The 22,119-nt window shown below is 46.4% G+C and overlaps 1 protein-coding gene and 1 long non-coding RNA gene across 28 annotated transcripts in view; both read left to right on the top strand.

Moving 5' to 3' along the window:
- Positions 1–22,119, top strand: part of SFI1 (SFI1 centrin binding protein) — an 86,729-nt gene that overhangs the window by 36,106 nt on the left and 28,504 nt on the right. For 26 of the 27 annotated variants that reach the window (XM_081542341.1, XM_081542342.1, XM_081542337.1 and 23 more), the window contains 6 exons: positions 1,629–1,746; positions 3,620–3,722; positions 15,436–15,592; positions 17,759–17,920; positions 19,635–19,705; positions 21,516–21,608. In XM_081542341.1, the coding sequence (XP_081398467.1) occupies positions 1,629–1,746; positions 3,620–3,722; positions 15,436–15,592; positions 17,759–17,920; positions 19,635–19,705; positions 21,516–21,608 (704 nt within the window). The remainder of the gene's footprint in view (positions 1–1,628; positions 1,747–3,619; positions 3,723–15,435; positions 15,593–17,758; positions 17,921–19,634; positions 19,706–21,515; positions 21,609–22,119) is intronic. The other variant, XM_081542331.1, reaches the window with a different exon arrangement.
- Positions 4,812–6,509, top strand: LOC145526542 (uncharacterized). The gene is made up of 2 exons (XR_014068981.1): positions 4,812–4,993; positions 5,618–6,509. It is a non-coding gene; the product is annotated as an uncharacterized LOC145526542 (long non-coding RNA).

Here is a 22,119-nt window from a genome sequence, read left to right as displayed (position 1 = left end):
GGCTTCCCCGTGCCCACAGCGCTCAGCTGTCTTCTCTTACAGCACGGCTCCCTCAACTGTCACTTGCATTCTCCTTTGTCACTGCCTGGTAGTAAATGTTATAAGGCCCTCTTCTTTCATCTCTTTTCATTTGTTTTCTCCTTTTCTTACATAATCTCATTTCAGTGCAGTTCAGTCGCTCAGTCGTGTCTGACTCTTTGCGACCCTATGAACCGCAGCACGCCAGGCCTCCCTGTTGGCAAATGTACCTCTAAAGGAGGCACTGTTTTGTAGGTGAGGCACTTGTGTGGGATTACTTAGCTAAGCAACAAGGACAGTACTCAGGCCCAGCTTGTCTTACTCAGCAGCCTACTCTCTAAAACCACAGCGCTACGCTAGTCCTTCTTGCCTGAGATGTGCTGATTCCGGAGGTCTGGGGTGGGCCTGAGGAAAACTGTGAAGTGAAAGTCGCTCAGTTGTGTCCGCCTCTTTGCGACCCCATGGACTGTAGCCCACCAGGCTCCCGTGTCCATGGAATTTTCCAGGCAAGAATACTGGAGTGGTTTGCCATTCCCATCTCCAGGGGATCTTCCTGACCCAGGGATAGAACCCGGGTGTTCTGCCTTGCAGGCAGATTCTTTTATCTTCTTTGCCACAATGGGAAGCCCAAGGAAGCTACATATTAAATTCTTTTTCATCTTTTGATGTGATTTGTCAACAACTTTGAAATATAAAGTATAGCTATAGTCCTCCTGTCCACATTTTAGAGAATGTCCTGAAAATGTTTTACATAATTTTATTTTCTCCTTTGTGTTCTAAAAAAATAAAGAAACTTCACCAGTAATGGCTCTCTCAGTGAAAATGGAATTTACTATAAAGGGAGGGCTGTGGACCTTTGCACCTGCTGTATGAAGTAAATTTTCTATCCTCCGGGATCATTGCTGGCCCTTTTTATTTTGTTTCACAAATTGATACAAGTAGTGTCCTTTCCTTTTTATCTTGCTTATTCTACTTTACAAATACTGTTTCAAACAGCAAATTTTATAACATGACTTCTTTTTTAACCTTATATTGCTAAGTCGCTTCAGTTGTATCCGACTCTTTGCGACCCCGTGGACTATCCTCTATCCACGGGGAGACTGGAGACAAGAATACTGGGGTGGGGTGCCATTTCCTACTCCATTAACCTTGTATTAATGGAAAATTTAAAAATCTACAAAACAGACAGATAGAATAATGAACTTCTGTGTAGCCATCACCCAGCTTCCAATTATCTATACTCACTAGTCTTGTTACATCCATATCCCCATTCACTTCTCTGCTTCCTTTGTTATTTCATGTGTAGATATTGCAGAGTATATAACTCTAAAAAAGTATAAGGACTTTTAGAGTTCTCTGAACAGTGCAGTGCATTGGTTTTCCTTTAAATGTTTTGTAAATGTCATCACTTACATAACTATTCTTTGCATCTTGCATCTTTATTAACTTTGTAGAGCTTCACAACTTTTCCAGCAGAGGGCACTGGAAGACCGGAGGAATTGAGATGCTCAGAGGAGGCACCCATCTGAGAGCCTTGGAGCTTTTTTGCCTTAATCCAGAGTAATCCATCTCTCCTAACCCCTTCTTGGAAATCTTTTTGGTGCATCTAGATGCAAAGCAAAAGATGCGACAGGCCTGGAAGTCCTGGTTGATCTACGTGGTTTTCCGTAGGACCAAACTCGAGATGCAGACCACCGCCCTGGAGTTCAGGCAGCGGAGTATTCTGTGGTAAGTGTGCTGCCTGGCCTACAGGTCAGCAGCATTTGTTTTTACCTCATCCTTGCTTTATGCAGCTGGAAAGCCAGCATGAAAGCCTACCTTAAAAGATTTTGAGCATAACTGATACATAATAAATATTTATTGGTACCTTGTTCAACATTAAGATCAGGTTTTCACAAAATCATAAGTAACACTAATTGAGTTTTATGTTAAGCCTTGTGTTAAGTTTCTGTGTATGTTCATTTTTTTAATGTAAAGTGTCCCATGTACTCCTTACCATAAACTGTAAGATAAACACTGTTATCCCACAGATTAGGATGCATGAGCTCAGGCGAGTCGCTCAACCTTTCTCCTGTGTGAGGCGTAACTAGTGAAACTGGGGCTCACCCCCCATCTTTCCGATGCCACAGCTCACACTTTACCTGCTGCCCTGCACTGCATCTCAGCAGCAGCATCCTCCATTGGGGAGACCGCCTGAGTCAGTCCACTTTGAAAGCCAGAGGTGTGTGGCAGTGAGCTGCTTTATAGCGGCACCGATGCCTCTGTGTGCTGTTCCCAGTGGTTCTCTGGTGTCCCGAACGGCAGCGCACTGAAAGCTCAGTTCCTGGCCAAGAGAGCGGGGCCCTGTGTGTAGTGTGGGTAAGAGCAGAAGCCTTGCAGCTAGACTGCCTTGGGCTCAAACCCCTATTCTCACAAGTATTGGGTCATTTCACTTCTCCAGGCCTCACTTTCTTCACACCGTGAGATGTCTTTTTCAGGTTGTCATGGGAAATACATAAGATAATACTTGTGAAGTATTTAGCCTAGTGTCCAGACCGTCAGTGGACATAAAGAAGTTATTTAAAATGTTTGTTAATTTAAAATTTATTCAGCAGATATTTGTAAATGCTTAGTAAGTATGTAGTTCCACTAGAATCTATGGGGGGGTCTTTCTACATAATTTTATTTATTCGGTGTCTGTTAAGGGCTTAAAATGTTTTTGATTGAGTCCTGAGGTTACATTCAGGGAACTTATAATTTCTCTAAGTGCTTAAAAAGGTAAGTAATAATGCCAGATAGGTTGAGATTTTGAAAAGATACAGCTAAGCATGGCTTAAGTTAAGAGGAAGGAGATATTGGTGAGTTAGAGTGACCAGGGTAAGTGGGTGTAAAACAGAAGTTGCAAACGCTCATTTCCACATTATTGCTTTTCTGCAGCAAATCAAAAAATAAGTAGGAAGGAACCCAAGGCTAGAATGAAACCTGGCAAGGACAGGAGGAAGGGAAGGGATCCATCAAGACTGGAAATCTCAACGCCATTATTGGCTGACTTCCCTGGGGGTCCAGTGGTTAAAACTCTGCTCTTCCACTGCTTAGGGCCGTGGGTTCAATCCCTGCTCAGGGAACCAAGATCCCACATGCTACATGGAGTGGCTATAAATAAATACTAGTAGTTTTGCAGTTTATTCTGTGGAAGCTCCTGAAGTAGTTGGCAGTGATTTTTTTTTTTTTAAACCCACATTGGCCAAACAGAGGATATCTAAACTGTCTGAGGCTGGCTCTGACCTTGTGTGCTGAGTCACCTTGGTTGTATCTGACTGTGTGACCCCATGGACTGTAGCCCGCCAGTCTCCTCTGTCCATGGGATTCTCCAGGCAAGAACGACTGGAGTGGGTTGCCATGCCCTCCTCCAGGGGGTCTGACCTTAGGAACCATCCGTTTCCAGCCCTTCGTTGGCAGCTCTAGAACCGTTCCTTGATTGCTTGTTCTGGCAGCAGGTCTAATGGTGTCAGTCTTAGGGAGAGGGATCTTAGAGCCCGGGGTCTGAGGCCCAGCCCTCACGGCCCTGCTCTTCCGGCTGCCCCTGCTCTGACGGGTCCCGACCTTGATCTGCTCTGCGCAGGCTGTGGTGGAGTGCGTGGAGACGGCGACTGGGACAGGTCCGCCTAGGCCGAGCCCTCCAGGCCGCGGCCGTGAAGCGCCGGGCCCGGAGCCTCCAGCTGCAGGTGAGTCCGCAGACTCGGGCTTCGGGGTCCTCTGTGCACGTCGTCAGGCCGCACACCCCCGGAGGGTGCGCTGGACTTCCCAGCAGACGGTGACCGCCGTGCTGCTGCCTCTGCTGGGCCCTCTGCGTAGCTCCAGGGGCGGGAGTGGTGCGAGGCACACGCAGCGTGGAAGGCTGGGCTCTCCAACAGAGAGGCCGCCGGAAGGAGCGCCCAAGATGTGATCTTCATTGCTAGTTTGTTTTCAGCTGCTCTGGGCCTTCGTTGCTCTGTGCGGGCTGTCTCCGGTTGTGAGTGAGGGCATCTCTAGTTTCCATGCGGTGGCTTCTACTGTTGTGGAGCGCAGCTCTAGAGGGTGCGGGCTGCAGTTTTGGTGCAGGGCTTAGTTGCCACACAGCATCTGGGATCTGCCTGGACCAGGGACCGAACCCATGTCTCCTGCACTGGCAGGCAGGTTCCTAACCACTGGACCACCAGGGACATCCTGTTAGACGTGATTGCCAGTGGTTTTTAGAGAGCTCTTGCTGATCGTGGAGCTGGAAATACACTTAAAGAAACAGCAGTGTATTCTTTATTTTCTCATGACTCTTTTCCAGAGCAAATTAGAAAACAGCAAGAGCAAAGACAAACTAAGGCTGAAAAGAAAACCTGGCCTTTCTCATGTAATCTCTTTGAGTTCCTTTTTGGGAACGCCGCTGACTTTTGGTCAGTTACAAAGGACTAACATCTGTACCAAATGTATGGCGTTTGATAGACTTTCTGAATTTCTGTCACTTTTTAGTGTCTCCTGGGTACTTATAGGCTGCCAAGTCAGTTACAGAGAATAGAACAGGGAAGAAGAGAAAAACAAGTGCCCTTTGTTATATGTAGGAGTAATAACTTAAAAAAAAAATATTTTACTTATTTGTGCTGAGTCTTTAGTTGTGGCATGTGGGATTTACTTCCCTGATCAGGGATCAAACCCTGGCCCCCTGCATTGGGAGCGTGCAGTCTTGGCCGCTGGACCACCTGGGAAATCCCCAGTAACTTTTTGTTTAATTATTTTTTATTTTTGGCTGTGCTGGGTCTCCGTTGCTGCGTGTGGGGCCTTAGTGGGAGCCCCTCTCGTTGTGGTGTGGCGGCTTCTCTTTGGAATACAGCTCTAGAGCGTGTGGGCTTCAGTATTGGTGGCGCACAGGCGTAGTTTCCCTGCGGCATGTGGAGTCTTCCCGGACCACAGATCAAGCCTGTGTCCCCGGCGTTGGCAGGCAGGTTCTTTACCGCTGGACCACCAGGTAAGCAAGCTCCGCCCCAGTAACTTTTTATTAGACAACATTTTGCATCATCTCTGCAAGTATATGCAATATATGGAGATCGTGTGCAAACAACGTAGCTCAGGGGTCAGCACGCTTGGCCACTGGTCAGGTTTGGCCAGCTGCCAGTTGTAAAATCTTTACTGGGATGCAGTTACACCTGTTCATTTCTGTATTGTCTAAGTTGCTGTCAGGCTACAACGGCAGAATTGAGTAGTTGCAACAGAGACCACATGGTCTGCAAAGCCTAAAATAAGAAAAAGAAAATTTAAGAAAAAAATTTGTTGACCTCTGAATTCACAAGGCCTTCTGAAGGAACAGGAAGGAGGTAGGCTTAGTTGTTGCCAGTGATAATGTGGTAACAAGAACAGTGGGAACCGTAATGGCGTTTTTGTCCTCTTACGTCCTAGATGCTGGACTAAGGCCCTTACACGTGTTATCACAATTTTCAAAATTATTTTTAAAAGCCTCTATTATTATTACTTTGCCAACAAAGGCCCATCTAGTCAAAGCTATGGTTTTTCCAGTGGTCATGTTTGCATGTGAGAGTTGGACTATAAAGAAAGCTGAGTGCAGAAGAACTGATGCTTTTTTTTGTTGGAGAAGGCTCTTGAGAGTCCCTTGGACTGCAAGGAGATCAAGCCAGTCCTAAAGAAAATCAGTCCTGAATATTCATTGGAAGGACTGATGCTGAAGCTCCAATACTTTGGCCACCTGACGCAATGAACTGACTCCTTGGAAAAGACCTTGATGCTGGGAAAGACTGAATGCAGGAAGAGAAGGGGATGACAGGGGATGAGATGGCTGGATGGCATCACCGACTCTATGGACATCAGTTTGAGCAAGCTCCAGGAGTTGGTGGTGGACAGGGAGGCCTGGCGTGCTGCAGTCCATGGGGTCACAAAGAGTCGGACACAATTGAGTGACTGAACTGAACTGATTATTACAGGCTAAATAACTCCGATAACTGGCCCTGACCTTTGTCGTGCACCTGGCAAAGGTCGGGGCAGTATTGGAACCCAAGGAGCCTGAAAAGTGCAGACTTGTTCCTTGACCACCCCGCTGCCTTGTCCTCATAGACTCGTGCTCTCGGGAGGGAGCGGGAACTATGTGAAAGAGTTGCAGCGTAGGAACGTAGCGAGGCTGGCTTTCCGTCACTGAGGGACCCCGGCTACGTGAGTGCTCGTCCCTCTCAGCCAGTCACTTTGAGAGCCTGCAGGCTCGTTCTGCTGGTGCCACCATGGCTCAGCACACTTTGAGAATTCCTTTTTGACTTTTGCCCTCGGAGTTTGCAACTGCGGCTTTGAATGGCTATCTTCAGTGAGAGGTTTTCATGATTTGAGGTTGGATTTAATATATAAGACAACCAAAAGTCATTCAGAATCAAATCCAATGAAAAACATGAGCAATAAGAAAACACTGATATGGACCAAAAGCTTTGTGAGACTCTTAAGACAAATTTTATGCTGCAGATTGTAAATAAAATCCTTGTGTCTGATAAGTACCGTATGATTTACCAAGAACCTTAAGTCATTCCTCTCAATCCTCACATCTCTGAACTAGGCAGGACAGACATCATGAGATATGTGAAATAATAAAAAATGAAGTTTAAGCATAGAAACGTGATGAAATATAAAACGTTTATTAAAAATATTAACAAGAGTCTTCCCTGGCAGTCTAATGGTTAAGATTTCACTTTTCAGTGCAGGTCTGATCCCTGGTCCGGGAGCTGAGATCCCTCAGGCCTCACAGCCAAAAATCCAAAACATAAAACCGAAGCAATATTATAACAAGTTCAAGGAAGACTTTAAAAATGGCCCACAACAGAAAAATTAAAAAAAAATTAACAGATATCCACATCTCCAACATACAAATTTAAAAGATGTTAGCATTTTTCCATCCTTGCCCCCAGAATTTGATGTAATTTAATGTCACATTTCAAGCCCTCCCCGCCCTTCCTTCTGCCACCTTTCCTTCTTAGAGATAACCCCACCCTGATGTTGAAATCCTTATTCTCTTATATTCTTTTTCACTTGTAAACGTGTATGTATACATGTACAAAAATAATAAATGTTCTGGCTCTGTGTTGTTAGGAAACTTATGATTGGCATCATACTTTACATTTACTTTGCAGCTTGCTGCTTTTTGGTTTTAATGCAACAGTGTATTTTTGAGGCTTATTCATGTTGATACATAGAGATCTATTCACTGCATACATTCAGCCATTTTACTGAGTAAGACTCAGTTTATCTGCTCACTGCTGCTAAACTGTTACTTCTTCCTAATTACTTTTTTGTTTTTTTTACAATTACAAAGTGTTGCAGAGAGCATTCTTTTTTAAATTAGTTTACTTTTGGTTGAGCTGGCTCTTTGTTACTGCTCCAAGGCTTCTCTAGTTGTGAGCCAGGGCTACTCTCTCTGAGAGTTTCCATGCGTGGGCTTCTCATTGCAGTGGTCTTTCTTGTTGCGGACCACAGGCTCCAGGGTGCGTGGGCTTCAATAATTGCAGTGTGTGAGCTCAGTAGTTGTAGCTTGCGGGTTTAGTTGTTACGTGGCATGTGGGATCTTCCTGGACCAAGGATCGAACCTGTATCTCCTGCGTTAGCAGGCAGATTCTTGACCACTGAGCCACCAGGGAAGCCCGCTCGGAGAGCATTCGTAAACACACATCCCTGAGTGAGAGTCGGAGAGCTGCTCATTCCTGAAAGTGAAGCTGTTGGGTCTTCGGGTGTCATCTCGTCCTCCTTATCCAGCATCCCCCGTTTGCTCTCCACCGCTGTGCCAGTTTACATGCTAAAGCTGTTGTCCGGTCTCTCTCAGACTCATCAGCACTTTGCATTGCCAGACTTGGTCGTTTTCACCAATGTGATACGTGGGAGGTGGTTCTTCATTGTTGCTTCAATGTACATTTCACTGATTCCTAGCGAAGCCCAGTATCTTTTCTGATCCCTGATTGTCATTGGGTTTCTGGTTTTGAGCTTGTTACCGTCCCTCACTCCTTTTTTCTGTTGGGTTATTTAGCTTTTTCTGCTCCATGCACCTTGTTATAGATTCTGCTTACTGATCTTTTCAACTATTAGGTACACTATTAGGTATTTTCTTCTAGTCTGTAGCTTGTTTGTTTATTTATTTTGCTGTATTTATAGTGCCTTTTTTTCATACAGGTGGTTTTTTTTAACTTTATTTTCTTTACTGGGATGCGTGTTCGTTGCTGCGTGGGCTTTTCTCTAGTTATGGTGCGAGGGCGTCTTGTTGCCGTGGCTTCTCTTGTTACAGAGCATGGACTCTAGGGTGCGTGGGCTTCAGTGGTTGTGGCTCCTGGGCTCTGGAGCCACAGACTCAGTAGTCGTGGTGCATGGGCTTAGTTGCTCCGTGGCACAGGGATCCTCCTGGATCCCGGATCAAACCCACGTCTCCTGCACTGGCAGGTGGATTCTTTACCACGGAGCCACTAGGGACCCCCATGCAAGTGTTGTTAATTCCATTGTAGCCTAACTTATATTTTATAAGTTGTGTGGAACAGAGTCTTTGTCATTTTCTTTATGGGTAATTAATTTCTGCAACACTCTTTACTGAGTAGTTCATCTTTTATCTTTTTTATAATGATCATTAGTCCACTTCCATTTGGAGCAAGGTCCCATTTGTTCAAGGGTCTGTTCTGGGCTCTCTGGTCCATTGGTGTAGCTGTCTATCTCTAAGCCAGTATCACACTATTTTAATTATGATTTAACGAAGCAGGTAAGAAAGAACAAAGGTTCTCTCATCAGATTACCTGGGTGGAAATTCTGCTGCCATCACCTGTTAGCTACCTGCCCTTTTAAAATGAGTTATCTAATCTCCTGTACCTTACATTACTTATTTGTAAGTAAATAATAGTGTTGGCTTCCCAGCCCAGTGGTAAAGAGTCTGCCTGCCAGTGCAGGAAATGTAGGTTCAATCTCTGCGTCAGGAAGACCCCCTGGAGAGGAAATGGCAACCCACTCCAGTATCCTTGCCTGGGGAATCCCCTGGACAGAGGAGCCTGGTGGGCTACAGTCCATGGGGTTGCAAAGAGTTGGACATGACTGACGACTGATCACGCATGCAAATAATAATGGTACTACCTCACAGGACTGTTGAGGATTAAGTGTGATGAGGCATGTAATATGGTTAGAATGATGCTTGCAATATGGAATCCTCAGTAAATGCTAACTGTTTATTACTACTACTGATCTTACTGTGTAGCTCTTAAGTCTTCATATGTGGAAAGAGATCTTCTTTACTCGTTCTTTTTCAACATTGCTGTGGCAGTTCTTCCTTACTCCTTAATTTTAGTATCAACTCATCAAGTTCCACAACAAAGCCTACTTGGATTTTTATTGCAATACACTGACTTTTCACACTAGATTGGAGAAGGTTGTTTATGATAGATTCTCCCCACCTGTGAACTTGATGTAGCTCATGATATATTGGCGAGTGTGGGAGGGAGAGCAGGAAAGGCTAGGCTGTGGTGTAAGAAGGACACAGGCCGAGTAAGGCTGTGCAGGCTCTTTTCCCAGGGGGAGGGGCAAGCTCCTGGCCTTGTGTAGAGAAGACATATGATCACACTTCCCTTTTAACAGGGTCCCTCTGGTTCATTGAGTGCTGCCTTTTGGGGAAGAAAGGGAAGAGAGAGTGTGGGTGTTCTTATATTTTCAAGAAGAAGTAATGGAAACATAAACCAAAAACGGATGAGTTGTTACCTCTGAGGGAAGGGAGGGAACGTATGGGAACAAAATTTCAATGAATTTGCTTCGTTACATGGTTTTAAGTTTGAAACCATGTAAATATTTTATATAATTAAAAATAAATCAAAAAGTAAAAGAACCAAGCCCTAGGATTTTAGAACACACTGAAAACAAATATATCAAGTTTGTAGCAATGACCACAAAGAGAGAAGAATTACTCTAAAATATGATACTTCTCATTCCTAGCTGGGAGTGTTCTAAGGACACAGAGAACTGCTAAGAGATATAACATTGCATTCAGCGGTCTTATTGTTAGCAGCAGGCTTGGATTGTTGCGTTGAACTATTATCGCTACTTTGTGAGATAAAGCAAATAACCATGGCAGTATCATTAAGAAGCAGATTTTCAGTATAAAAGGAAAGATTACAGGTATAAAATCAAACAAAAGCCCTGTAATCTGAAATTAGAAATGCCAGTATCAATATGGACCCATGATTTTTTTTTTTTTTAACCTGAATTAGTGAAATTCTAACTATTGACTGAAAAGACTTAGAGGCAGTGGTAATATACAGCAGTTAGCATCCCCGGTGCCTGAGCTGTGGCCTCTTATTTCCTTTTCTTTGCCACTAAAAGGAACTGAGGTGTTTTTTGGGGAGATTACTGATTCCAGGAATAGAGCAGGAACTAGACATCATAAGCCTAAGTCCTAGGAGATGGTGTGCAGGACTGTGAGGAAATGAAGAGCTTGATGGGCTTGTGTCAGCAGACCTCCTGTAGGCTTAAGACAGAACAGTTTGAGCATCAAAAAGCATAATGATTGTCGTGGATTGAAAACATACAAGGTATACAAAAATTCATGCATTCATAGAGGGAAAAAAGAGGTGATTGGTCACAATTTTGGGTTGATAGAGCTTTAATTCTATTCTTTGGAAATTAATGAAGACCAAAGTCAAGCATCTATCCTGCCTTTCCTGTACAGACTAATCTGAGAAATGAGAGGGGTAATGAGAGAATAAGGCTTTTTTAATAGAATTCTAGTTAATAAACAGATGCAGGAGTATTTTAGAATAATTGTTATTTTTCCTTCCAGTGAGAAAATTGATCTGGGCAGTAGTCACCCAGTGGAAAGACAACAGAGAAATATAAGGGAGGGGTCAGACTGATGCCATCTGAAGCCACTGAACAGTCTTGGCACTGAACAGTCGCTGAAGCTGTGGCAGCCTTCCACGCTGTGACGTAACAGGAAGGAGCCCGCAGCACTTGAGACATGTCCCTGCCTAAAATTTGAGCACGACTCCAGCCAAGCCTAACAGGAATCTTACTACCAGTTCTTGGGAAACACAGGAATCAGAGGGACAATTTAAAGACACTAGGAGGAGACAGTTGGCCAAATCTAAGATGTAGAACAGTTTATAGGGCACGTGTGTGCCGCAGTAAAGATTTTAAGGTTGGTACAGCAGTAATTGTGGTTTTGGACCCTGAGTTTTAAATCATTATACCTAGGCTCATATACATCTTTATTAATTAAAATAGGAACCGTTACAATCAACACATTTTTGCCAACAAGAAATGAGTTTGTTTATTCCTATAGCATAAAAATCCACGCCTCAGGATTTGATGAACTCTTGGAAAGCATTTTCTGTGTCCTCCTGGTTATGGAAGCATTTTTCCTGCAAAAGGTTGAGATGCTTGAAGAAGTGGTAGTTGGTTGGCAAGGTCAGGTGAATCTGGTGGATGAGGCAGAACCTAGGGCCCAATTTGTTCAACTTTTGAAGCCTTGATCATGTGACGTGCAGTCAGGTGGTGGTGTGGAGAAGAATTGGACCCTCTCTATTGACCAGTGCCGGCTGCAGGCATTGCAGTTTTCGGTGCATCTCGATTTGCTGAGTGTATTTCTCAGATGTGATGGTTTCGCTGGGATTCAGGAAGCTTTAGTGGATCAGATAGGCAGCGGACCACCAAACAGTGACCATGACCCCTTTTTTGATGCAAGTCTGGCTTTGGGAAGTGCTGTGGAGCTTCTTGGTCCATCCACTGAGCTGGTCATTGCCAGTTGTCGTATAAAATCCATTTTTTGTCACATATCACAGTCCCATTGAGAAGCGGTTCATTGTTGTTGTGTGGAATAAGAGAAGGCAACACTTCAAAATGACAAGTTTTGATTTTTGGTCGGCTCATGAGACACCCACTTAATCGAGCTTTTTCACCTTTCCAGTTTGCTTCAAATGCCGAATAACCTTCGAATGGTTGATGCTGAGTTCTTTGCCAACTTCTCGTATAGTTATAAGAGATCAGCTTCTATGATCTTCTCGACTGGTTGTTGATGGCCGGCCACTGTGCTCCTCATCTTCAGGCCTGTTGTCTTCTTTGCAAAACCTCTTGAACCACCACTGCACTGAACATTCTTAGCAGTTCCTGACCCAGATATGTTGTTGATGTTGCGAGTTGTCTCCACTGCTTTGCAACCCATTTTGAACTTGAATATAAAAACTGCTTGAATTTGCTTTTTGTCTAACAGCATTTCCATAGCCCAAAATAAATGTAAAATAAACAGCAAGTAATAAGTCATTAGGAAAAAATAAAGCAAGAAATGCACATTAAAATGATGTATAACATAACCACATTTAAGAATGTATTCCAGCATCAAGTGGCAAAGTTCAACAATGGAAAACCGTAGTCACTTTTGCACCAACCTAATAGAAGATCCTGGATCCTGAGTGCCACAACTAAGACTTGGCACAGCCAAATAAAAAATAGTTATTTAAAAATAAGTAGCAACATGGAGAGCTTTAAGTTACAAAGCAATCACAACTAATGAAAAGGACCACTGGCTGCTGTGCTAAGAACAGACCACAGAAAATCAAGGATAAAAGCAGGGAGGACAGTTAGGAAGCGATTACAAGTTCCAGGAGAGATTCTGGGCCCAGAGGAGAGCAAGAATGTGTTGGATTCTGGGTATTGTTTGAAGGTATTGCCAACAGGTTTTGCTACTGGATAGATAAGGTGTGAACCTTCAGAGAAAAAGTCTGAGAGGACTCCCAGGTGTTTTGGCCTGAGTCACTGGACCAGTGGAGTTGCTGTTTCCTGAGATGGGGAAGATGGGGGGAGAGGAGGGTCTGTGGGGAAAGACGGGGAGGAGCTGCATGCTGAGCTCCACGTCTTCAGCCTGGTGGGCCTTTCACGTGACCACGCGGGGGTGTCAGGGAGGAGCTGGGTGTGTGTGTATGGAGCCTTGAGTCCACACCGAGAGGTAAACTCAGGAGTCCTCGGCACACAGGTTTCATTTGGATCCACGAGACCGACTGAAAGCACAGAGGGAGTGGGTGAAGCCAGTGGCCCTGAGCCTGCCCGGTGAGGGGACGGGAATCAGCGGAGGAAGAGAGGCGAGGCGGAGGCGAGGAGGCCGGGTGGGGACGATGAGCTGTGTCTGACGTTCTGGCAGGCGAGGACTGAGGTTTGACCTTTGGATTGAACAACGTGGAGGTCATCGATGCCCTTGGTAAGAGCAACTTCAGTGAACCCAGGGAGGAGAGGATCTCCCTGCTTGTTGGGAGAAGAGAAGTGAGAAAGTAGCCAGCCCTTGTGAAGAGTTTGGAAAGGAAAGGAGAGCACTTGGGTGTTGGTGGATGGCTGAGTGGTCTAGAGAGGGGTGTTGGGTGGTTGGTTTGAGGCTCACTGATCTATTCCCGTCTGGAAGTATTTGTGTGACCATAGTCTTTTAAAGCTTTATTTATTTACGGCCGAGCTGGGTCTTCGTTGCTGCACCCAAGCTCTCTCTAGTTGCAGTGCACGGGCTTCCCGTTGTGGTGGCTTCTCTAATTGCAGAGCATGAGCTCTAGGCATGCGGGCCCAGGAACGGGCTTAGTTGCCCCGAGGCTTGTGGTATCTTCCGGAAGCAGGGATCGAACCTCTGTCCCCTGCATTGGCAGGCAGATTCTTAATTACTGGACCAAGAGTGAAGTCTAGTGTGACAGTAATCTTTTACCCTCAACTTTTTAATTTTGACAAGTTCCAAATCACAGAAAAGATGGATGCTGGCTTCCCTTCACTAGGTTAACCATCCTTAGCATCTTCCCACATTTGCTCTCTCAAGCGTATCAGTGTATTTCTTATATTTTCTGAGTCGCTTTAAAGTTTAACCCTGAATGAAAGTGAAAGTCACTCAATCGTGTCTAACTCTTTGTGACCCCATGGACTCATACAGTCCATGGAATTCTCCAGGCCAGAACACTGCAGTGGGTAGCCTTTCCCTTCTCCAGAGGATCTTCCCGACCCAGGAATCGAACCAGGGTCTCCTGCATTGCAGGTGAATTCTTTACCAACTGAGCTATCAGGGAAGCCCCCACCCTGAATACTTCAGCTCATATCTCCTAAAACGAGGATGTTTTCTTATATAACCACACCCTCACTGTCATAGCTAAGAAGTGTGTTGTTGATACGATAATATCAAGACTACAGTCCGTATTGCAGCTGTACACGTGCTCTTTCAGTGTCGGATCCAGGGCCCAGTCAAAGGCCACCCATTGCTTTGGTCGTCACATCCCCAAAGGGAAAAATAATAGCATGTTTGAATGCTGATTTTAAAAATCTAGCGGAGAGTGAAAGCTGATGACACAGGAAGGGAATAGGGGTAATTGCCAGAGTGATAAACTTGAGAAGGTAAGAAAAGATGGGCTGTGTCTGTGGCAGGGGTGACCTCTGTTGGGAGTGTGGAGAGAAGGCAGGGCCCCTGGGGGATGTGTGGGAGCTTGAGAAAATTGTCTTTTGATTGCTTTTATTTTCTTGGCGAAATAGAAAAAATGGTTATTCAGCTGAGAGGAAGGAAGGGAGAAGGGATGTCACAGGTTTACAGAGGTATGAAGGTATAAAAGAAGGTATCAAGTCATCTGTGACAGTTACCTTCAGAGTAGGGTGTGCACGAAGAGCTTCCCAAGGGTGCCAGTTTATGGATAATCTTAAGGGCATCCGTCCGCAGACGCTCGGTTTCTGTAGGTCTGTGTCCTGGGGACTCACGTGCTGAGACAGGCCTCGACCACAGGCTTCCTCCCCCTTGGGAAGAAAAGACAGAGCCTCACCTGTCCCAGATCTGAATTAATCACCATGCCTTGGATTGTCCTTGCTTCTTGTAAACTCATTAATTTTATTATTCCTCTTTTTTTTTCCCTCTTAATCTGGGGGGGCGGGGAACAAAACCCTTTGCTGGACCCTCATTGCTGTGAGGGCAAACCCTCTGCTGGACCCTCATTGCTGTGAGGGCTTTCTCGAGTTGCACTGAGCGGGGCCACTCCCTAGTTGTAGTGTGCGGACTTCTCAGTTCGGTGACTTATCTTGTTGCAGAGCATGGGCTCTAGGGCCCATGTGAGCCTCTGTGGTTGCAGCACACACCCTTCCCAGTCTGTAGAGCACAGCTTCAGTATTTGTGGTGCAATGGCTTAGTTGCCCTGAGGCATGTGGAATCTTCCCCAGCCAGGGATCGAGCTGTGTCTCTCGCGTTGGCAGGCGGACTCTTTACCACCGGGCCACCAGGGAAGTCCCAGAATGCCCTTCTTAAAGATCCTCTCACCCCAGACCCCCCTCACTTCCGACCTGCTTTGGAATCACCACTTCCTCGTTTTCTGATTTCACCCTTTCCAGTGTGTGGGTTTCTCCTTTCTCTCACCTGTATTTCCCCTCTGTTTTCCTGCCTCCCTTAATCATCGTCTTTTCTCTGGTTTTCAGGCTTGGTCACGGTGGCAGGAGCAGCTCCTCTTTGTCTGGAGGGAGAGACGGAAGACGGTCTGTGCAGTGAAACACCTTCAGCACCGGCAGCGGTGGAGAGCCCTCAGGGCCTGGCTTGAGTACGTGCAGCTGCGCAGAGAGAAGAGGCTGCAGAAACGTGAGTCCTGGGCGCCGGGGGCAGAGGGAGGGTGGCCATGCCCACTGCTGCCGGGGATGCTCATGTATTAGTGGGAGGTGGGAACAGTTACACCACAGGTTTTGAGAGAAGAGATCGTGGAGGACAGTAAAGCACCCTTGACTCACATTTATTTCCTTCTGGTTGTTTTTTCAGTATTTTATTCAATTTTTTTAACTTTATTATTGTTTTTTATTGAATGAAAGAGTCTTTACATTCTATAGACCTTTACAGTTTTCAAAAGTTTCGCACACATAATCTCATATAATCCCACATTAAGCCCTCTCCCCACTGGCAACCACTATTTTCTTCTCCACACATCCGAGTCTGCTTCTTTTTTCCTTTGATTCACTAGTCTGTTGTGTTTTTAGATTCCATGTATAAGTGACTTCATACACTGTTTGTTGTGTCTGACTTGTTTTTACAGTGATGTTTTGTGTCCTCGGTCCCCTCAAGGGACTGGAATTCTCCAGAAGGAGCTCCTATTCAATGTATTTAATTCAGTAGGATTTTAATTATGCTGTAAATACTGCGATTATTATGATTAGTATGATACATACAGTTTTGTATCTTGCTTTTTTCCATACAACTAATCGATACTTTCCTGTGTCTTTAAGTTATTTTTTATAAAACTTTTTTTGTGTGTGTGGACCATTTTTAAAGTGGTTGAATTTGTTACAGTATTGCTTCTGTTTTATGTTTTGGTTTTTTGGCCATGAGGCACGTTAGATCTTAACTCCCCGAGCAGGGATCGAACCTGTATCCCCTAAATTGGAAAGGTGAAGTCTTTTTTAACTTTTATTTTATTTTGGGGTATAGCCTAATGAACAACGTTGTAATAGTTTCAGATGGGGACTCAGCCATACATATACATGTATCCATTCTCCACCAAACTCCCCTGCCATCCAGGCTGTCACATAACATTGAGCAGAGTTCCTTGTTATACAGTAGGTCCTTGTTGATTATCCACTTAAAATACACCAGTGTGTACATATCCATCCCAGACTTCCTAACTATCCAGAAGACGAAGTCTTAACCACTGGACCAGGGAAAGCCCATAAATGTTTTTTTTTTTTTAATGACTGTGTTTTACAGGGGGTGCTTACCTTAATCTACTTAGTCATTCTTCTATTAATAGATATTTGGGGGAATCCGTGGAAGTCCAGTGTTAGGACTCCATGCTGTCACTGCTGAGGGCGAGGGCTTGATCCCTGGTTGGGGAACTAAAATCCCATAAGCTGTGTGGTGTGGCCAAAAAAAAGAGAGAGAAAACAGACCTTTGGATTGTTTGTCCCTAGTTATGCAGATGCATGATTTATGATTCTGAGTTCTCTGAGCACTGTCCTGATGGTTTGATTTCCCTAAACCATAGGGAAAAGGTCAGAAGTGACGATAAATTGGTCATGAACGCCAGTACGTTTTGTCCTTCAGTTTCTTGAGCCCACACAGAAATCCTGGCCACAGGGTTAGGCTCTCCTGCTTCCTGCAGGATTCCTAGCCTACCAGCACTGTCTCTTGGGAGAGCTAGTGTGCCCACTTGAAAATAGTGACAAGGGACCCACTGTCTGGATGCCCAAGCCTGGAAGTGGAAGGCATGAAGCTATTTAATGATGAGTTGCAGACTAATACTTGCTTTCACCTGTGGCATTCTCATTCCAGGACCAGTGCCCTTCCCCTCTCTGGCCTTAAGCTCATCAGGCCATTAGCTAGTTAGTCTTAAAAGGAGATGGAGCTGGCAGCCTGCATCAGCCTGGCTGAAGGCTCACAGCCGCCTCTGCCAGCATGTCGACTGAGTCGTGTGTCACTGACTCGTTCCCTGAAGTCCCATCCGGGAAATGCTGGTCAAGAGGAGTAAAACGGGGCTTTCTTCAGAAACAGCAGTCCCCGTTCCTGCTCCTCAGTCACTAACCAGGAGCCTCGGCTCTTTGACAGAATCCTTTTCTCTTTTCTTGGAGAGCAGAGATGTGGCTAAGGGGTCCCTAGTAACCCTCCCCTGTCCAAAACCCTTTTTTTCTAACGTTCTCTGTGGAGCAGCAGCCTTGAATCCCTGCTGCCAGCCAGTGGTGGGTTTCAGCTCGTCCTAAAGATGCCTCCAGCTCGTTGCGCAGCCTTGAGGGGGCAGCACTGACGCTCCTTTCTCTGTTGCAGAGATGGCGGAGCGATTCCACTGCGTCACCCTGCTCCAGACGCACTTCTGTGCCTGGTGGCGGGCCTGGGAGCGGAGGGAGAGCCTGCACGCCCACCACACGCGGGTGGAGGGGCTGGCCAGGAGAACGCTTCTGCGGAGGGCCTTGACTCACTGGAAACACTGTATCCTTTGCATTTCTCAGGCCTGTCCGCTGGCTCAGCCAAGGGTGAGAGCCCGGCAGCCTGTAAGACAGTCAGGAGATACGTGGGAAATGATTGCCCAGCAGTTTTGGACAGTCCTGATCTCTGGTCGGCTTTTTTTAAAAAAATGTTTGTTCCATTCTGGGAATACTCATACCAAGGAGTGTGTATAACAAACATTTGTAGTTGAAAGAATAATAGTAAAATGAGCACTCGGTAGAACATCGCACACACCCCAGGCTGCTCCTCCCTGACTGTATTCCCTCTCCTCCCTGCCAGAAGCATTCCCGCTGCCCTGATTTTGTTATCATTTCATCCTTTCCTTCCTGCCCATTAGATGGTGGAAATAGCTATGCCATTTCTGCTTCAGAAATTTGTTCAATTTCACTTCTGTTTCAGAAAGCCTTCTGTCCTTGGCGGCCATGTTGTTATGCGCCCAGCTTCCGTTCCCTGAGCTGTTGCTACGTGCAGACACTGTGATTATCTCCTTAACCCTCACAGCAGCCCTGTGGAGTGGGTGTCACCATCTCCACCTCACAGATGAGGAAGCAGAGTCGGGGATGCTGAGTGCTTTTCCATGTCACTGGCAGAGCCAGGCTTCTGACTCCAGTGCCCTTTCTTAGTCCCTGCCCCTGCCCCAGTCTGTGCCCAGGTTTGGGATTTGGACGGCCCTGGGTATTCAGTCACATTTTTGTTTGTTCACTGAACTCTTGTTTTAAACTCCTGCCCAAGTTCTGGGACACAGGGAAACCTAGAGACTTAAAAGCTCATTGTCAGCTGGGGAAAATAGACATGAAAACCAGTCTGTGTAAATGTGGCGTGATAAGTACAAATCATAAAGATTTGTATTAAGTCCTGCTAGAGCCGCTGTGGAGACCTAGCCGAGGAGGTAATTGATGTTTGAGCTGAATTTAGGCCTTGGGAGCTGACACGTTCTCCCGACAGGAATCGGGAGAGGCGGTTCGGGTGTAAGGAGTGGCATTCATGCAGGTGTGGATGAGGAGGAGCACCCAGGGGTGGTGACCGGGGTCTGCAGTGCCTTGTGGGGTGTTAGGGGCAGGCAGGTACGGGCTGGGGACCGGCTCGTGGGGCCCTTGTGTAGCTGGTCAGGAATCTGGGCTTCATCCCGGGACACTGAGGATCCCCTGCAGGTTTTTGAGAAGCGATGCAGCAGATCTGTATTTTCGGAAGGACGATGCTCAATGGTGGGAGTGAAGCTGGCATAGGGGACCGAGTCTGGTGCACGGCCCAGTGCTGGGGGTGGGGACAGAACGCAGAGACAAGGAGGGGAGCAGATGGACTTGGCAGCTGAGAGATAGAGGGGTAGGAGGAGAAAAGGACTGAAAATAACTCCAAGGGTTTTAGCTCAGACATCTGACCAGATTGTGCTGCCAAAACAGAGAGTGTGGGAAAGCTCGGAGCAGGTTCTGCTGGGATTTTGAAATGTTTACTCCGACTGGTAGCAGTTTATCGTGACTATTTTTGCCCCTCACGAAGCAGGCATCAGAGGGGAGAAAGGCAGATAAATAACTCACATGGTGGTGCCCCTCAATCCTCTCTTCCCTGGGTCATCAGGCGAGACGAGGCCGACACCAGCCCTCCGGGCTCGCCCGTCATCCCCTGCAGCCGGGACCCTTGGGATGGGTCGCACTGGGCTGGGGCAGGACCTTGTTGAGACAAGCCTTGACTTGGGCAGACATGCTGCTGTGCACAGAAGAAGCTGCGCGGTGGAAGGCGGCAGGAGAACACCACAGGCGCCGCTTGCTGGTGAGGGCGCCGCGGCCGTGCTCCGGCATCCATTCTTGGGGGGCCCGACCCACGTCACGCTCTTTAAGTGTGTCTGGTTGTGTGGTTGGCATTCGTCATGAAGCCCCCTTCACTGTCATGTCCTGATTTTAATTTTGGATCAGAGACGGCGATGGTGTGGGGTCAGAAGGGTTGGGAGCTGCAGAGGAGCCTTAGCAGCGATCTAGTCCTGGGCTGTCGGCACGGCAGGCCCCCTTTTTAAATGGTGGAGGCCTAGTCTTGAAAATCAATCCAAGTTGAGGTGCGGTGGACGAAGCCCGGTCTGGGAATAGTGTCCATTTTGCCGGCTGCTCTCCTCCACCCTCACCACACGAGGTGGCCTCCAGACACTGTCAGGAGCCTCTGGGGGCCCACAGAACACTCCGTGAAAACCCCTAGGAGCTTCTTGTCTGTCTCAGGAAACTGAAGTCAGCCTGTGGAGCATGGGCTGTGCCTAGTCACCCATGAAGCATTTTGGACAGAGCTGGAGCCAGGCCAGCATGTCTCGCCCCTGTCCCCCCACCTGAGTCACCAAAGATGACTTCTTTTCCTTCTGTTTACTCTGCGAAACTGCATCTGCAGTTGCGTAAATACACCAGACTGCCAGGAGGAATAGCAACAACTGCAGATATGTAGGTGACACCACCCTAATGACAGAAAGTGAAGAGGAGTTGAAGAGCCTCTTGATGAAGGTGAAAGAAGAGGGTGAAAAAGCTGGCTTAAAACTCAGCATTCAAAAAACGATCATGGCATCCGGTCCCATCACTTCATGGCAAATAGATGGGGAAACAATGGAAACAGCGACAGACTTATTTTGGGGGGCTCCAAAATCACTGTGCACGGTGACTGCAGGCATGAAATTAAGTCACTTACTCCTTGAAGAAAAGCTGACAAACCAAGATAGCATATTAAAAAGTAGAGACGTCAGTTTGCCAGCAAAGGTCCGTCTAGTCAAAGCTCTGGTTTTTCCAATAGTCATGTACAGATATGACAGTTGGACCATAAAGAAGGTTGAGTGCCGAAGAATTGATGCTTTTGAACTGTGGTGCTGGAGAAGACTCTTGAGAGTTCCTTGGACTGCAGGGAGATCAAACCAGCCAATCCTAAAGGAAATCAACCCTCAGCATTCATGGGAAGGACTGATGCTGAAGTTTGAATACGTTGGCCACCTGATGTGAAGAACTGACTCATTGGAAAAGACCCTGATACTGGGAAAGATTGAAGGCAGGAGGAGAAGGGGGCGACAGGATGAGATGGCTGGATGGCATCACTGACTCAGTTGACATGAGTTTGAGCAAACTCCGGGAGATGGTGAAGGACAGGGAAGCCTGACGTGCTGCAGTCCATGGGGTCACAAAGAGTCGAACATGACTTAGCAACTGAACCATGTGTACACGTTGACTCCACATGGTAAAAGAATAGACAAATAGAAGTAAACCCACCGTAAGCTGCAAGTCTGTATCTCTTCTGAGAGGCGGTGGTGATACTTTGAGCTTTGTCTGGTGTTTCTGTGTGGGTCACAGGGACTCCTGGTCAGAGTGAGGGTGGTTGGCTGCTGTGTGTGCAGTACTTATGGGCAACAGGGAGTGCTTATTTAGTGCCTACTGTTTATTAAGCGCCTGCTGTGTGGGCTGGCTTGCATCAGGCTCCTAACTGAATCTCAAAGCAGAGAAACACTGTCTGGGACCTGGGAGCATCTGTGAACAGCCATGGCTGAGCTTCTCACCACCTTCTCCGGCATCGAGCTCACTGTTACAGGCACACTACTGACTGGTGTCTGTTCTTTTCACAGCAATTTTGCTTTAAAGCCCTGAAGGACAACGTGACCCATGCCCGTCTCCAACGCATAAGAAGGAATCTTGCTCACCAGCAGCGTGATGTTGTGGTGAGGCCCTCTTCTGTACTAAGGCACCTCTTCTGATGGCCCTTCTTTCTCTCTTTTTTTAACCTTTGTGCTTAGAGATTTGTTCAGATCTTGAGACTCCAAAACGTTCAGGTTCATCTTCTTCAGTGATCCATACCAGAGGATAGAGAAACTCTTGTTTTTCTCTTATGTAATGCCATTTTTTATCTGTTTGCTTAAAAAAAAAATCGGTGGTTGAATCAGAGGTCAAGGACTGTGGATTCAGCCCTGACCTGGGGAGTATACTCAAGTCCTGCACCTGGGGGCCTTGGCACTGTGTGCACTGTGCGTCTGGCATTTTCAGTGGTTAATCTCCCTGAGGGCAACCAGCGTTCCACCTTCATTTGTCAATTGTGCTTCTGGGCGTAGAAGGGGGTTTTCTAATTGTGAAAGTGTTCAAATATACAGAAAAAATATAAAAGATAGTATAATAAACCGCAGTTTACCATTTAAGTTCAACTGTTAACATTTGCCTTTTTTTTTTTGAGTCATT

Source organism: Giraffa tippelskirchi, chromosome 11 (assembly GCF_054371585.1).
Source record: "Giraffa tippelskirchi isolate mGirTip1 chromosome 11, T2T-mGirTip1v1.2.pri, whole genome shotgun sequence".
Classification (NCBI taxonomy): Eukaryota; Metazoa; Chordata; class Mammalia; order Artiodactyla; family Giraffidae; genus Giraffa; species Giraffa tippelskirchi.
The sequence above is the reverse complement of the archived record's forward strand: the minus strand, read 5'-3'. Positions and strand labels throughout refer to the sequence as shown.